Below are 15895 nucleotides of genomic sequence, written 5' to 3' on the forward strand. Positions count from 1 at the left end.
TGTGCCTCTGCAGCCAGGTGGGTTTTTTGCCAGCCCTGCAGTGGCCCTGGCTGCCACAGCCCCGGGTCTCTGCCAGCCTCCCCACATCTCACCACTTCCTTAGCTGGGATTCAGCATGCCCTGTTTTGTACAGGAGGGATGCTCTGCAAACACCAGTTTTCTTTCAGTGAGAAACACCTGCCATTTACCACATTTCATGTTCTCCCTGGAAAACTGGGAAATGTCTGCTCCACTCCACACTTTATCCCCTTTTCCCAGGCAAGAGATTCCCTCCCGTTGAGGGAGAATATGTGTGATGACTTTGAGGCCATTAGTGGCTAGAAAGGAGTTTTATTGCTCTTCCCTTTGCTTGGCATCAGTTGGGAGTGAAGTTTGAATCCTCTTCCCTTGGATGTTTTCTAGCAAATCACATTCATTGTTCCTGAAAAGTCCAAGCCATCTGCTACTTCAAATGCAATCTAAAGTTATCAGCAAAGGGGAGGGAAGGAGGAGGGTAAAATGACCCCAGAGAGAAAGGAAATATTTCTGAGGCTGAACAAAGCATCCCAGGATTGCTCCTAGCCACTCTTTATGGTTGGGTTTTTTTTGCTCAAAAACCCAAGTGAAAATAATTAAATGACTGCAAACAGAAATAATTTATATTGGATTTTCAGCCTGTCTGCCAGACCAAAACTAACTTGTCATTCTGACACCCCTAACCTCTGCCAAGGAGGAGAGATGCTCCCTGTCCTGCCCTGGGGACACCCCAAATCCCACCTGTGATGCACACTCACAGCCCCATGGCTGTGACCTGAAGCTGGGGGATGCCCTCACTGACATGGGCTGCTGGGGATGTTCCCAGGTGCCAGGATGAGGCTGGGCATTAGCCATGGCCTGATTGCTTGGCTGGGATCAGCAGCAAGAGAGCTTCCCATGCACACTTTGATTTAAAATGTTGGGAAGGAGAATGAAAAATTAGTCCATTCTGAGCACGTTTAGAAAGGAATTACTTCAAAAATTAACAATTCAGGGCAAGTCTCATTTTTTAGAAGTTGCTTCTAAATTAGCCATTTTGGGTCAGTTGCCATCTCTCATCCTCTGAATATCCCTTGTCCCTCCCATTTCATGGAGGGGAGGAAAACAGCAGCTCCTCTCTCTTAAACAGCATCTTTCAGCAGCTGGCTAAGCTGCAAAATGGATTAGCTTTGCCTTACAGCCCTGTACGCAGCAATTTCAGACTTGCACAGCCTTTCCAGCAATTTCAGAGTTGCATAGCCTTTCCAAGCAAAACATTCCCCGTGAAGCCCCTTCTGGGGATGCCAGGAGATGGAAATGAGCCTCTGGGCCAGCAGCGTGCTGGGGAGCAGGGATGGAGAACGCCAAGAGGTGGGAGATCTGCTCCCACACACAAAGCCAGCAATGAATGTGGGCAGGGCACATTTTCCTGTCATCAGGAACGAGGAGGGAAGGAGTCAGTCCGAAGCCTGGGGGGACCCTGGTGCTGGGAGCCTGGATCCAGGGCTGAGGAGATGGACAGAGTCCTTGGCTGAGTGTCCTCCACCCCCAGGCAGCTGCACTTGTAGGGACAGGGATGCTGGAGGGGCTGGGGGCAGGTCCTGGCCAGCTGGCCCGTGGGACAGCAGTGACACTCTCACAGGGGTTGTTTCAGCCCTAGCAGTGGGTGAGGGCAGAGCAAGGGGTGCTGTGTATGAGCACTTCATCCTGCTTTCTCCCTCGTCCAAGCTTTTGAGCTTGCCAGCCTCCCCTTCTGCAGGGGACCTCACCCAGCCACCTCCTTCTGGCAGGAGCTAAATTGCTCTTTTTATGGCAGGAATTAACTCCTGCTCTGGCTGTACTGTCCCACACCCAGCGTGGCTGCAGTGAGAGCCCTGCGGGTGTGCTGGCCAGGAGAAAGCTTGGAGAGATGGGGAGGCAGCCTGTGGCCTCCAGGGCCAGCCAGGGAGCCCGTGTGTGAGCAGCAGAGATAACCTCAGCCCCGGGGCCTCGATGCCAGTGCACATGTCAGCCAGAGATTTCATGGCCAAAGCACATTCATCGTGCACCCTCTCCCCACCTCCCCTCCTCTCTCCCTCCACAGAGAGACCCGAATAGCAAGAGCCTGCTTTTGAGGTTGGAAGTCAGGTTTAGAATTTTAATGATATCCTGTATCCCACAGCCTTTTATTTGGGGAGAAACTGCTGTAAATGACCCATTTTTCTTCATATAATGATAATCATTACCAAGAGGAAAATGAGCACTGAAGCCAGGCACACACGCAGTCACATACTAGATGGGGTGGCTGATTCTGACTGGCAAAATGCTACATGCAGAAATATACCTTTTATACTTAGGAGGAACATAAAGATGTCTTTAAGCATGCATGTAAATTTGTAACAAATAAGTCACTGTGGCTTGAAACGGGAAGCTGGAGAGAGCAACCGTAAATATGTGATCTCTTTGGCAGAAAGCTCCAGCACAGCAAACTGTCACATGCCCCTGTCACATCCCCCTGCCACATCCTGCTGGGGGACAGGAGCTGCCCGTACTCTTGGGTGGGGAGCCCATCTCCCAGCTTCCCTGCTGCCTCCACACTGAGCTCCCTCCTCACCCAGGGCCTGGCCACCAGGAATCCGGGGGCTTCCCACACCTCGGGCATGGCCCCTGCTCCTGTTTTGTCTTGAAGGAGGGAAAGAATTTCATTAGCAAGGAAAGCCTGAAAAGCCAGCTTTGTGCAAACAAAAGCCTTAGTCCCAAGAAGCAGCACTCACCTCTGGGTGCTGTCTGACCCATGGCTCAGAGCCCTGGCTGGTCTGAGCTGCTCTGGTGGAATTGTCCCCAGCTGGCTGGGGATGGATGTAAAGGAGAGAGAATCTGAAACACAAGCTATTACTTCAGATCCCCCAGGTCATGCTTGTGTCAGCCACCCCAACCCCTTCCTGCTGCATGCTGGCTGGCACATGCGCAAGGGGCTGTGGCAGCTCCCGGCACCACTCCTTCCTGGCTCCCAGGTACGAACAGGGTGTGCTGTGGGGACTTTCCTTTGAGGTGACACTCAAGGCACCTCATTTAGTTCCCAGACTTCAGCCTAGAAGTCACCAGCTGCCTCTGACCATGGTGTTCAAGCACCTAAAAGTTCAATTAGGTGTGACCCAAGGAAAAACTATAAACATATAATTGATTGGGAGAGTGAGTTCTGACCCCAGGTAATTGCTCTCTTCTGGAGTAGGCTGCAGCAGCCTCTTGGCCTGGCTCATATGCCAAGGAGGGAACTGGTTGGGTTTGTGAGTGATATAAGGAGCCTGGTCTCGGGGTGCTGGAATTAAATTAGACATCAACAAGACAGATTTTATTAGATTTATTAGATGGCTGGTAGAGAGAAGGCTAGAAACCAGAGGAGGAGAAGTGTTTTCCTGACGACCTCAGGGCTGCCATTATTTTTCTTGCACTGTGTCAGATGGGTGCAGTGTCATCTCCCAGGTGATGCCAGAGCAGCAGATGCCAGCACTGCCCTGTCCCAGAGGCTGAGGCACAGGCAGGATGAGCAGTGTGACCCAAGCTTAGTGCCAAGAGCCTGTCCCAGAAGGAGCTGGCACTGGCATGGACTTCATGATGGAGAACACGTGCAGAGCAGGACGCACTGAGGCCCGTCTCCAGCCTGTGGCACCACCAGCCCCAGTTGTGATTTCAAACAGGTTCACAGCTGTCTGCTGGGGGTGCAACACCAGGAGTTCTCAAGCTGCTAAGGCTTCCTGACAACCGGCATCGAGCTACTCTCATCAATAATTAACACTGGACCAGCCTTGCCAAAATAAATTCAGCAGTTGTATGGCAAGGCAAAGGTCCCTTGATTTTATAAGCTACCCATCACTTCTGTCTTGTGTGCTGTTCCTGCATTACAAAGGTTTGAGATGAGCTTTCCACTCAGCAAAACGGCATGATGTTAATGGTGAAGCTTTTACTGGGATACACCCTGCTCCTGCTCAAGAGTCACTGCCCTGGGGAGCAGAAGAAGCTGAGATGCCTGCTGATCTCCTGGGGAGCTGGCTCAGCTGTCAGTATGACAGGCTGAGCACAGCATGCCTGCTCCCAGGGCAGATGGCTGCCTTGAACCTGGGCAGCAGCAGAGTGCCACATGTCACCAGAGGACGAGACCTGTTGTCACAGGAGAGGCTCTGCCTCAGGAGGGTCTCTGAGGGGCAGACTGGGAAATAAACCCTGTGGGAACCAGGCAGGCATCACCAGCAGTTCCAGCTCAGGGTGGCCTGGGAGGACAGAGAGCAGCAAATCTCACCCCAGGGATTATCTGGCTGCCCCGTGTCTGCTGCTCATGCAGAGGCTGAACCCTGGCAGTGCTGAGTCCCTCCCAGTGACACGTCCCACAGCCCAGGTGTGTGGCTGGCCAGAGGATGGCCATGCCAGGCTCAGTGGGAGCCAGCAGACACAATCTCCTTTTATCACAGCCTCTGGGCTCTGCTTCTCCATTCCACCAGAACAGCCAGCAGCTGCCTCCTGTTAATTAAGAGAAGAACAATCACTCTTAATCAAAGGCCAGACTGGTGGCAGCAGCAGCAGGCTGCTGAGCTCATGCCACCTCCACTCATCCTGTGCTGGGGGCAGAGGGAATAACAGGGGCACAGTTGTTTCTGTGCCATCACTGCTTGGCTGCAGTGTGCCACCACAGCCTGGCAGCAGGACAAGCTGGACGCCGCTCCCAGGGAGGGCAGAGATGCCACTTCCTTTGTGTGGCAGCCGATTGGCCTCCAGAGGCACCTCCCCAGCTCTGTGGTGCTGAAGCCACCTCCCCTCCTCCAGCACCTAGGCCCTCTGCTCACCTCGGGTCTCGGGAGGAACAAGAGTTCTTGTGAGAGCAGGACACCACAGCCATTCTTTCTGTCATGCCACCCTAGCACAGGTGCTGGAGCAGCACCTCCCCAAAGCTATTTGAGTGCAGAAAGTCCTCAATGCCTTCACCATCAAGCAGAGCAGAGGTCTCCAGGACTGTGCTTTGGGAGTCAGAGCTCCTTGTCCTCCCAGCTCTCCCCTTTGCAGCTCGCCCTGCTTTCCTTGCATTGGGCACTTTCACCCACAGCCTTTCCTTGTGTGGCAGAGGGAGGAGAGCAGAGGAGAGGTCCCTCTCCTGCTGCCTTAAGTCTGACAGCCAGCCTGGCCCAGGCCAGAGGAACCAGCAGGTGACTCTGCTCAGGTCCCTACAGGAGCCTGCAAGCCAGCCCTCGTCCTTCCAGCCCATACTGCAGAGCCATTCCTCTCACACGGGCAGGAGGTGCCAGCAGATCTCAGCTGCATCTTTCCTGCTAGATCTCCAGAGTTCTGCCCCAGAGCTTCCAGCATCTCCTTCCCCACAAGGGTGTTTTTAGCACCAGGAAACTCCCAGCGCTCTCCTATTTATAGCTTCACACTCCAGTTTTCATTTTATTTTAATTAGCTGATTCCCTCTCCCACCTGCTCTCAGGCACCTCGTGGATTGGGTGAGGATGCTGGGAGCAGCACTCAGGCAAGTTTGTACCTCTCTGACAGCACCCAGGAGAGCGAGGACAAGGATGAGCAAGAGCAGGAAGCTTTCCATCCTCCATCTGTAGGGATTTCCAGCAGGCAGTGGGGGAAAGCATCTGTGTGAGGACTCTGCTCTGGCTCCATGATTTCCTTTCCCCCAGCACTGACAGTGTGAGGTTATTTGAGGACATGGTTGTGAGTCACAGACACAAGTACATCCTCAGGCTACTGAAATCGGATCCAAGCTTTGTGCTCCTGGTGTTTGCATTGATGCCTGCTGATGGCACAGGAAAAATCCAAGCTGTGGTCTTTGTGTGCAGGTGAAACTTGTTGACCACTTGAGTGAGGCCTTTCTGTCAAGGAGGGCACCAGCAGAGCTCAGAGCTGGTGGCGTGCTGCTGGATTTCAGTGCGGTGATCTGTTCAGCTGTGAGTTGCAGGTGCACTCTCAACCCTGCCATGCCTGAAGTACTTTTGTTCCCAGCCCAAGGATGGCACAGCTCCTTCAGAGGAAAGCCAAACAGTTTCCTAGGCAGGGACAGGACCGTAAGGGTGTTGGTTATAGCTGCAGACAGCTCCCTCTGGAGTGAGCTGGGAACATGCTGGAGGACACACGTAAAATCCAACAGCATCTCCAAAAAAGGGGGGGAAGCCCGGAAAGCAAAAGAATCCAAACCAACAAACCAAAAACAGAGCTTAGTTGATTCAAATTCCCCCAGCAGGGGCAAGTCCTGCATTTGCAGGAGCACTGGCACTGGGAGGGCAGCGGTACAGGGAAAATGCTGATGATTTGGCAGAGGAGCAGCCAGCCCAGGAGATCTCCCGAGGTGGCAGAGAAGGAAATGCCCCAGGACCAGTCGGCAAAGCTCCACTGAAGAGTGATAAAGAGTGCAAGGAGCCAGCAGCAGGGACAGGAGGATGGGGACAGCTCTGTGAGCAGAACCTGCACTCCCCTGAACTCCATGTCATCTCTCACTGTGGCAAACATACATGCAGACAGATGTTAGCCAAATGTGCCCTTTTTAGCAAGAAACCAATGAACCGTGGGGGATTTAGATGCTTTTATATCTGGGGTTTGGTCCACATTAGATCAAAATCTTGAAAATGCACCCAACTTGGAAATGCCAAGAAATTCCTCTGCAGAAGCACTTTGCTGGGACAAATGGTAAATTGTTTTGGTAGAGTCAAAATGTAGTATTATAATTTCACAATTTATGTACAAGTCAAAATGAATCATTTACCTTTAACTATTTTTAAACACTCGAAACATCTAAAAAGGCACTTTTTTTTGGACATGTCTGTCAAACTCAGTGTGGTTGTGAATGGGGGGATGTTCCCAGCAGCTGCAGCTGCCTATGTCAGCAGGAGAGCCCTGACCAGGATGGCTGTGGGGGACAAAACTGGGAACAAAAAGGCCTCCCATCCATCCATCCATCATCCGTCCGTCCATCCATCCATGCAGCCAGCCTGTGCAGGGCTCTGCTTTGGGCAAGCAGCATTTCCCCACCCCATCACCAAAGTGATGTGATTGACAGTGTAGGGTTTTTTTTCCTATTCAGACAACAGTTCCGGTACCTTCTGCTTGTGTTTGTTTTTGGGAAAGGGGCCTGAAATGAACCCCAAAAGGGACTGAGGGGGCTTGCAGCAGGAGAGCACAGTTGATGCATTCACTGGTATAAGCAGGAGCTGTTTTTTCTGACATTGTATTGTTTATTTTGAGCAGGTTCTAGGAGCAGTTTGCAGCTCATTCCCCATCTCTTGATGGGCCTACACAGTAAATTATCTGTAGTCATTAGCAAGTGGGCTGCTTCCTCCTTCAGGCACAATTAGTGGGCAGGGTCCGGAAAAATGTTCCTCTATCTCATTTCCTTCACAGGATGCACTGGAGAGCCTGGCGCTGGAGGCAGGGCACAGCGACCTTCCCTGTTCCTCAGGGTAGGAGCATCCTCCCTCCCTCCCTCCCTCTGATGGTCTCCAGGGACTGCCGGGGGTGGGCAAGGTGAAACCTCAGCCTTCAGGTCAGTGAGGCTGAACCATCAAAGGCTCGGGGACAGCTGATTTAGAGTTTCTTCTTAGTCAACGCAGGGCTTGCCCTGCCTGTGAGCCCCATCCTTACGTGGTGCCCAGTCACAGGTGATTGAGGGAGTCACAAATCGTGTAAGCAATGAAGAGCAGCTCCCTGTTCCCGGCCCCTGCCAAGAGCAGGGCACCTGGCTGTGGTTCAGCAGCTCCCTGGAGCACAGCCCGCTGCCAGGGAGTGATGCCATCCTTGGTGGCTCTGCCACAGCTCCCTGAAGTCCCGAGCAGAGCTGGTCGTGCCCATCACCTCCTGTCGGCCCACGCTTCCAGGTGGGAGAAGGCCTTGGTGGAGCAGCAGCTCTCCAGAGGGCTGAAAGGCCAAGTGAGGGGGAGCTTTGGATTTACACTCGGGAAAACTGGAATAAATCAAAGCAATTAAAGTGCAAATGAAGCTTTAAGCAATGCAGCATCCTAATTACCTGGGAAGCGCGTTGTGTATACTTCTGTCTCACTCCCTTTTTTAAAATAGACAGGATCCAAATTACATAAATAATTTAAATTAATTTGCCAGGTAGAGCTGGGCTTTGGGAAGCGCCTGCTGGCATTAATGACGATGTTTTGCCAGTGGCTCCAGGAGCCCTCCGGGCTGTCTGCAGCTGTGGCTCCCCGGACTGGGAGATGGGCTTTGGTGTGCGGATCCTGCATCCCACGGCTGCTGTGCCGGGAGGGGCTTGGCAGGGGCAGGAGAGGAGGGCTCTGTGATGGGCGGCCGGAAGGGGCCGAGCCAGCGGTAATTAATCACCGCAATTAGCCGCCGGCATCGCAGGCAAAAGCACAGTTTGGTTTTCTTCCAGACTGCCTGGGCTGTTGGTGGAGCGAGGCTGTGAGCGCACGTCCTTGGGTAACCGCGAGTGCTTTACAGCGTCCGGGAGAGCCGGGAAAAAGAGGTGCAACCAAGAAGTAACTTCTCAGAGTAGAGGCACCAGAGGAATAGGGCAAGGGCTGGCTGCACCAATGCTTCTCCTTTCCCTCGGTGCCAGGGGAAGCAGGGCAGCGGTGAGAGTGCAAGCCCTGCCCTTCAGCCGGTTTTGGACCCATCTGCAGGACCCCTGAGTCTCTCCAGGAAGTCAGCAGCCTGCTCCATTCCCACTGAAGCCTCTCCCATCCTGCAGGGAAGCTGGGAAAGGGCAGGCTGGGCTGGGAAATGGGGTGTCCCCAAGACACCACAGAGATGGAGAGGGGACAGGCTGCTGCTCCCCATTCCCATTCCGTGCTGCTGGCCTTCACTGGTGGGGCTGGATGCTGGCCTTGGGCTCTGCCTTGTCAGCTGGTGACACACTGAGTGTCACTGAGGTCATTTGCTAACTCCAGTGTAATGGAGCTGTTTGAGTAGGGTAGAAGTAGAGGAGAATAAGCAATTAGGGATAGAATTTTGTCCTGGTAAGGAGGCCTGTAGTTGCCAAGACTGAAGCATCGCTTCATCACCTGCTTGTGGGAGTCCTGGCACCAAGAGGGATGCCAAAGCTGTTAGATCCCTTCTCTAGGGTGCTGCCAGCCTGGCTCACTGACATCTATAGCACTCCAAACTCATTATGTTCAGGTGGGCTGCCTTTTATTTACAAGAATTTCTGTGGGAAGGAAATTTTGTGAATACTTGTCTAAACAAATATTTGCCTCAGATGTGCTCTTGTGGCTGTCTGACATGGTTGTTGTCTTGTTTACTCAGCACAGTTCTCAGGCAGTTTGTGGATGTACTGTCCAATGCAGTCATTTAAAAGTTCCCAAGTAATGGTTGTTTAAAAACGACCTGCTTTTCTCCAGTGTCCTCCCAGAAGAGTTTTATGTGCCCCCTCCCGTACAGGCTGGTCAAGCATCGCTCACACGGGCAAGCTCTGCTCCATGGATCTGCAAAGGACTCCGTATTTCCATACAGCACCAGGGCTGCGAGGGATGGGGAAAACACCAGCTCTTGCAAAATCAGGAGAAGAGCTTGCACTGCAGCAAGTGCTTGGAAACAATTTGGAAAAGGCAAGAGGGGTGCTCACCCTGGGCAGTGCGTGATTTGACCGGGGTGGGGGAAGCAGCGCCCGAGTCCTGTGACAGTCCCTTCCTGCCCTCTGAAAGGTCACCACCACAAAAGTTTGTCAAACCCAGCCCGGGCTGCCGTGAGCCCTTCAGGAGCAGACACCGGAGAAGGATCTGCCATTTGAGCCTATTTTTTTTGCAGAAAACGATCTGCTCAGCAGCGGTGCTTAAAGACCTGTTGGCGGCCGCTGTAAACGCTGTGAATTAACACCTTTCGGTGCCCTGGGTGTTCACCAGGAGGCAGGAAAAGGCTTTCTGTCTGGTTTCATGTAGGCATGAGGAGAGAGCTGTGCCTTCCCCCGCTCCCCAGACACAGGGCACAGGGGCAGGATTTACAAGCAAGCTGCTTCCGAACCTTACCGTGCTGTGATGCAACCCACTGCCCTTTAAATAACCGCTGTCTTTTGAAGGCATAAATACTTACAGGGTGAAAGAAAAAAAAAGCCACCATTCCCTCCTGAAAGACCTAATTTATCTGGAATTATCTATCCTTGGCTATAAATCCTCTGTAAAACTTGGCATGAGTTTTGAGGCAGTTACAGCAGTGACCGTATATTTTTATCCGAAACCTCGAGAAAGAACAAATTGAAGCCCCAAACAGCAGCTCTGAGTGGTTGCAGAGCCACGCTGACGAGCGGGGCTGCAGGGACTGCCTTGCCTGAGAAGCGCCATGCAGCATTTCTCATGAATTCCCACCACACCTTTTTGGTTTCTTTCCGAGCAATTCCTGCTTGAGAAATTATTTTAACATGCCAGTTTTCCTGGCTGGCAGCAGACTCAGAAGAGCATCCCGAGGGTCCTGGCTGGAGCAGCAGCCTTAAGTCCCTTGCTAATGTTTGCTGAGCACCACATCCTTTGTAAACCAGGACACAGGTACGCACATCCCTGCTGTCCACCTACTCAGGCACAAGGCAGGACTGGCTCTGACTCATCTGGCTTCCCACTTTATTTTCTTTGTTCTTCTTGTCTCCCTGAAGCAGGAGAGAATCCAGCTCTTATTTAAATGAGACCCTATAAACATAAGCAGCTGCAAAGTAGGGCAGGTTTTTAATGGCTTACACCTCCTTGGGCTTGGCTTCTTCCCTTCAGCCTCTGTAGCTGTGATCATGGTCTGTCTCCACGTGAGCAGTTCAGCGGCATTTTTGCATGCACCTGTTCATTTCTGGGAGTGCATTCCCTGCACAGAAAAGATTAACAAATTAATTGGGCAAGCACAGCATGACGAGGAGGAGCTCTGTCCACAAGCAGCTGAACCAGTCCAGAAAGCTGCTGGGACATCATGACACCCTGGGGACAGCTTTGCCCTGTCCCCCATGTGCCAGCCCTGACCTCACCCCTGCTTGAGGAGGGATGTGCCTCACACCCTGAGAGCTGCTCAGTAACTGGTAGTATCCCATGGCTGTAGTTAAGCAGAACTGTCCAGGCTGGGATCTCTGCAGTAACTTGTGGGTCTGTGTCCCTGCTGTAGCAGGGACTCCTGGAGCTGGGAATGCTGTGAAGCTGTGTGTCCCCACACACAGGTTTGTGGTTTTGTGTCGCTGCTGCTGGAACAGCAGAAGCGCAGAGGGTTGTGAAGTGAGCTGAGGAGTTCTGGACAGGCAGGGTCCATGGAAGGGCAGCAGGCTGCATTTCCCTGCAGGACAGCCCGTGCTGTGTTTGTGCTCAGTGAAAAGCTGTTCTGCACCCTCACACGCAAGCCCGGTGTGTGCTGGGTGCCCCAGTGGTGGGATGGCGCCTGGTGGGAGCCCGGCTCACTCCGTGGTGTGCTGGAGCTGTGGGGGTTGTCACTGCCACCATTCCATGGTCAGCTCACAGAGGGACCCTAATGCTTGCTCTTTGCTATCTTTTGCAGGAATGGAGGGATGCGGGTACAGCTGGGAGCAGCAGGACACCAGCACAGCCCTGTGGGGATAGGTGTGAAGGTGATTCCCTGTGAGGACACAGCAGGAGTCCCCCAGACCCCAGAGGAACGTGGGATCTCACTGGGAACAGGGAGAGCTCCCCTTCTGCCCAGTAACCTGCCGTGTTTCCTGGGATCTGTATCAGGATTTGGGGCTTGGAGCCTGGAGGCGTCTTAGTGCCGTAGGATTGCTGGAGAGCCTGACAGCGATGGGGGACCCACCACCGAGGAGGGACATTCCTCCAGAAGGCCCTGCACACCTGTGAGCCCTGGCTGCTGGTGGTGGAGGGTGCCTGGGGCTGGGCTGCTCAGCCAGCCCTGGGCTGGGGGCAGAGCCACGGTGCCTGCAGGGCACAGCCCCTGAGGGGCGAAGGGCTGGCGTGGGGTCTGCAGGGGCAGCCCCAAGCCCCGGGACCGTGGGGCTGCCAGCCGAGCCGCTGCTCCTCCAGGCACCTCTTCCTGGGGTGGCGGCGGGGGACAGAGCGGCGCTCGGTCCCTGGGCTGGCCGCGGATGTGCCCCCACGCAGCGCCGGCGGGACCGCTCCCCTAGTGCCGGCGCCGAGGGACGCAGGGCCGCCCGCCTCACCATGGTGCTGCCGCCGCCCGACAAGCGCCACGTCTGCCTGACCACCATCGTCATCATGACCAGCATGGCCTTCATGGACGCCTACCTGGTAGAGCAGAACCAGGGACCCCGCAAGATCGGCGTCTGCATCATCGTGCTGGTGGGGGACATCTGCTTCCTCATCGTGCTGCGCTACGTGGCCGTGTGGGTGGGCGCCGAGGTGAAGACGGCCAAGCGGGGCTATGCCATGATCCTGTGGTTCCTCTACATCTTTGTGCTGGAGATCAAGCTGTATTTCATCTTTCAGAATTACAAAGCAGACAAGAAGAACCTGGAGACGGTGGCCAGGAAAGCTCTGACCCTGCTGCTCTCCATCTGTGTGCCGGGGCTCTACCTGGTGCTGGTGGCCTTGGACAGCATGGAGTACATACGGACCTTTCGGAAGAAAGAGGACTTGCGGGGACGCCTCTTCTGGGTGGCCCTCGACCTGCTGGATATCTTGGACATCCAGGCCAACCTGTGGGAGCCACACAGGACCGGCCTGCCCATCTGGGCAGAGGGGCTCATGTTCTTCTACTGCTACATACTCCTCCTAATCCTGCCTTGCGTGTCCCTCAGTGAGATCAGTATGCAAGGGGAGCACATTGCCCCGCAAAAAATGATGCTCTATCCCGTCCTCAGCCTGGTCACCATCAACATTGTCACCATCTTCATCCGGGCCATCAACATGATCTTGTTCCAGGACAGCAGGGTCTCTACCATCTTTATCGGCAAGAACATCATCGCGATCGCCACCAAGGCGTGCACCTTCCTGGAGTACAAGCGGCAGGTGAAGGAGTTCCCGCAGAACGCCATCGCCTTGGAGCTCCAGCAGAATTCCCTCTCGCACAACCAGACCATCCACAGCGCACAGGGCATCCCCCACGAGCCGTCGCCCACCAGCGAGATCCTGGACACATGAGGGGTCCCCAGCCCAGCGTTGGTTCAGATGGCCCCGTGCTGAGCGGAAGAGGGATGATGCTGCTTTCCTGCTGCGTGGTGCAAGCACGACAGACAAATCCCGGCAGTGAGGGCTCTTCTAGGCACAAAAACACCAACGGCGTTCTAATTGAGCTATGGAGTGTCCTCTAGACGTCTTCATCTCAGGTACAACCCTAGGAGTCCTCCAGACAAACCAAATGGACTTGCAAAGGACCTGAACCAGCTGACCCTCTCTCCCCCTCCTGCCACCATCTCCCCTCCTGAGCAAAGACTGCTAAGGTTGCAATGTCCCTTTTTAATCCCTGAGCACCTCACCTTTACTCCAAGCCTGGATCGAAGATTTTGTTACTGGAGACCTTTATACGGAGTGGGACAAGGGCATAGGGCTGCGGACTGGGGGGAGGGTGGGGCGTTTGAAGCAGTAAACCCTGTGATCGTAGATGTCTCTTATCTCCAATGGTTGTGTTTACAGTTTCCTATTTATATCGGCTCCGGGGGCTCTCAGGCTGCCCTGTGGGCCAGTGTCCTCGAGGTGGGCGAGAGCAGGGACCCTGCAGTGGGGAGTGGGGCTGGGCTGGCGTGGCTGCCCTGGCCCGGGCTGAGGAGGACTGAGCCTCCACCAGCGCCCTGCACCAACCCTGCCGGGAGCAATATCTATGAGCTAGAGCTAATCTAATGCTGGTGTTTTATGTATTTCATTCACTCCAAACGACTCAGCACAATATTTCTATTTTTAGAAGCGTCCCTCTTTCTCTCTCTCCTGCCATCGAGAGCCTCCCTGCCTGCAGCAGCCCAAGCAGCCTCCCCAGCCCCAGCACTGCTGCTGGCAGGCAGGGGCACCCAGGAGGGATTAGCAGCAAGGATGGCCAGGATGCATTTCACTCTGGCATCAAGCATTTATAAAGAGGGCTGCTTTCCACAGCTACTATATTTTTAAAATAAATATTAAAAAAAAAGGGAAAAAAAAAAGAAAACCGAAACAAAAAAAACCCCACCAAACCCCAAAAATGAGCTGGGAAGAATGTGCTGCCCCGGGCAAGTGGCTGGGCTTGGGGAGGAGCTGGGCTGGGGTCTCCTCTGCAGGCATGGGTGGTACTGAGGGGCTCAGCCACGGGCAGCAGGGTGGGAGGCGAGGGCCAGCCGGACAATAAAAGCCCCATGAGAGCAATGGCTTCTGGTGGTCTCTTTTCTGCCAGCGTGGGGAGGGTGGGGCTCAGCTCTCACACAGCCCAAATCACTTGTCTCCGCTTCTGCCCACCTCCCCCGGACTCCCAAGTGCCATGCCGAGGTTCTGTGCCCTGCACTCGCTGAGCAGTGGGCCCAGAAAGGACAGAAATCATTCCTCCAGCTGCAGTGCTGCCCCAGGGCTGGGTGCGTCTCAGCTGCCTGACCCTGGGGGGAGGCACAAGGACACAGGCAGAAAACCTGCATCTCAAACATGCTGAAATGGGGTATTTTTGCTTTTTCTAAACAAAATGTTGCATTTTGAGGAGATGGAATAAAATGCCTGGTGCTGTTTACATTTCTCTTCCACATTTTCCCCTGGCTCTGCTTACTGAATTTGACCTAAATCCACAAATCATTTCAGTTTCCATCTTTGCAGCCCATCACAATCTGTCCAGAACATTTCAGCCATCCCTGATGCAGACTTCCAATTTTAGGACCAGGCAATTGCAGTCTTGCTTGGCCACCGTGTCACCCAGGGATAACTCTAATGTTAATTAAATCCACTGAGAAATAAAACAATATCTTTGCCAACAAAAGTGAGTTTGCAACAGATTTAGCCAATTGGAAAAGTTTCTTCCCCCTTTCCCTCAGGAAACATGAGAGGAACTGGGCAGGTGATTTAAAAGGTATTAGCAGAAATTAATTAAATTGCTAAATTATTCTGGAATACCTGTGGAATTACATATTACATCTCTGCTGGTTCCTTTAAAATACATGTGATTAGCATCAGTGCAATTAACTCCCAAGTCTCTAATAACATTCTGCTGCTCTTTTAGGTAATTAATTTATGAGCCTTTGTTTTATAGTTCTTCCCCAGAAGTGAGCAGAGGAGAACCTTCAGGGAAACCTCTGGCACGGTGCTGTGAGCACTGGAGGCTGGGATGTGCCAGCTGAGGCAGTGCCCGGCATCAGACTGAACCCTGATGCAGAGATCTTTGATCCTGGGGATAAAATCAGTGATCTGGTGGGTTACTCTGAGGGGTTGGGTGTATTTTTCTTCTGTTTCACCCCGATAGCTAGCCCTGCATCCTTACCTTATACTGGAGTACATTAATATTCCCTTGAGCCTGAGCTGTTGCTAAGGTTTCTTGAGGGTGTCTGGCTGTGCTCCCTGTAGGCAACCTGCATGGGAAGGGAATATTTCTTTATCCTCCTGCTCCCACAACTTCCAAGAAGGTCTAGGAGTCCTCACAAGTTCTTCTTGAGGTTGCAAGACCCTGCTTTCTACTGCTGACATGAGGTTTTTGTCTTTGTGGAGTGGGGTGTCCCTGTGGAAGGGCTGCATTAGGAGCAGGAGCAGAGGTCCTGGAGGGGATGCTCACCTGGGATGCACCACATCACTCCCAAAAAGCTGCAGGTGCTCGAAGCCCACTCTGGTGAAGGGAGAGAGAAGAGGCTTGTCTCATCTTGTGCTGTTCATCGTCCCCAGGGCTCTGTGTGCTCGGCGTTCTGCCTCAGCAGCACAGCCCTTCCTCTTCAAAGCCACCTTGAAGTAGGAGTGATGAGCTGGCCCCTCCTCAGCAGCTGCTGGGGGGCAGGGAGGGCTGAGCTGGGAAAGACAGAGAGCCAGAGCAGCCAGCAGAGCCCCGGGGGCATGGCCAGAGCCCAGCAATGGCAGCACTGAAGCTC

At 53.6% G+C, this 15895-nt stretch overlaps 1 protein-coding gene across 1 annotated transcript; it reads left to right on the forward strand.

The window, feature by feature from the left end:
* The first annotated feature begins 12080 nt into the window (after positions 1-12080).
* Positions 12081-13816, forward strand: TMEM121 (transmembrane protein 121). The gene has a single exon (XM_041420093.1). The coding sequence runs from the start codon at positions 12081-12083 to the stop codon at positions 13017-13019; it is 939 nt and encodes a 312-aa protein (XP_041276027.1). The 3' UTR covers positions 13020-13816.
* Positions 13817-15895: the final 2079 nt, after the last annotated feature.

The sequence above is a fragment of the Onychostruthus taczanowskii genome, unplaced genomic scaffold (assembly GCF_017590055.1).
Source record: "Onychostruthus taczanowskii isolate IOZ18803 unplaced genomic scaffold, ASM1759005v1 scaffold63, whole genome shotgun sequence".
NCBI lineage: Eukaryota > Metazoa > Chordata > Aves > Passeriformes > Passeridae > Onychostruthus > Onychostruthus taczanowskii.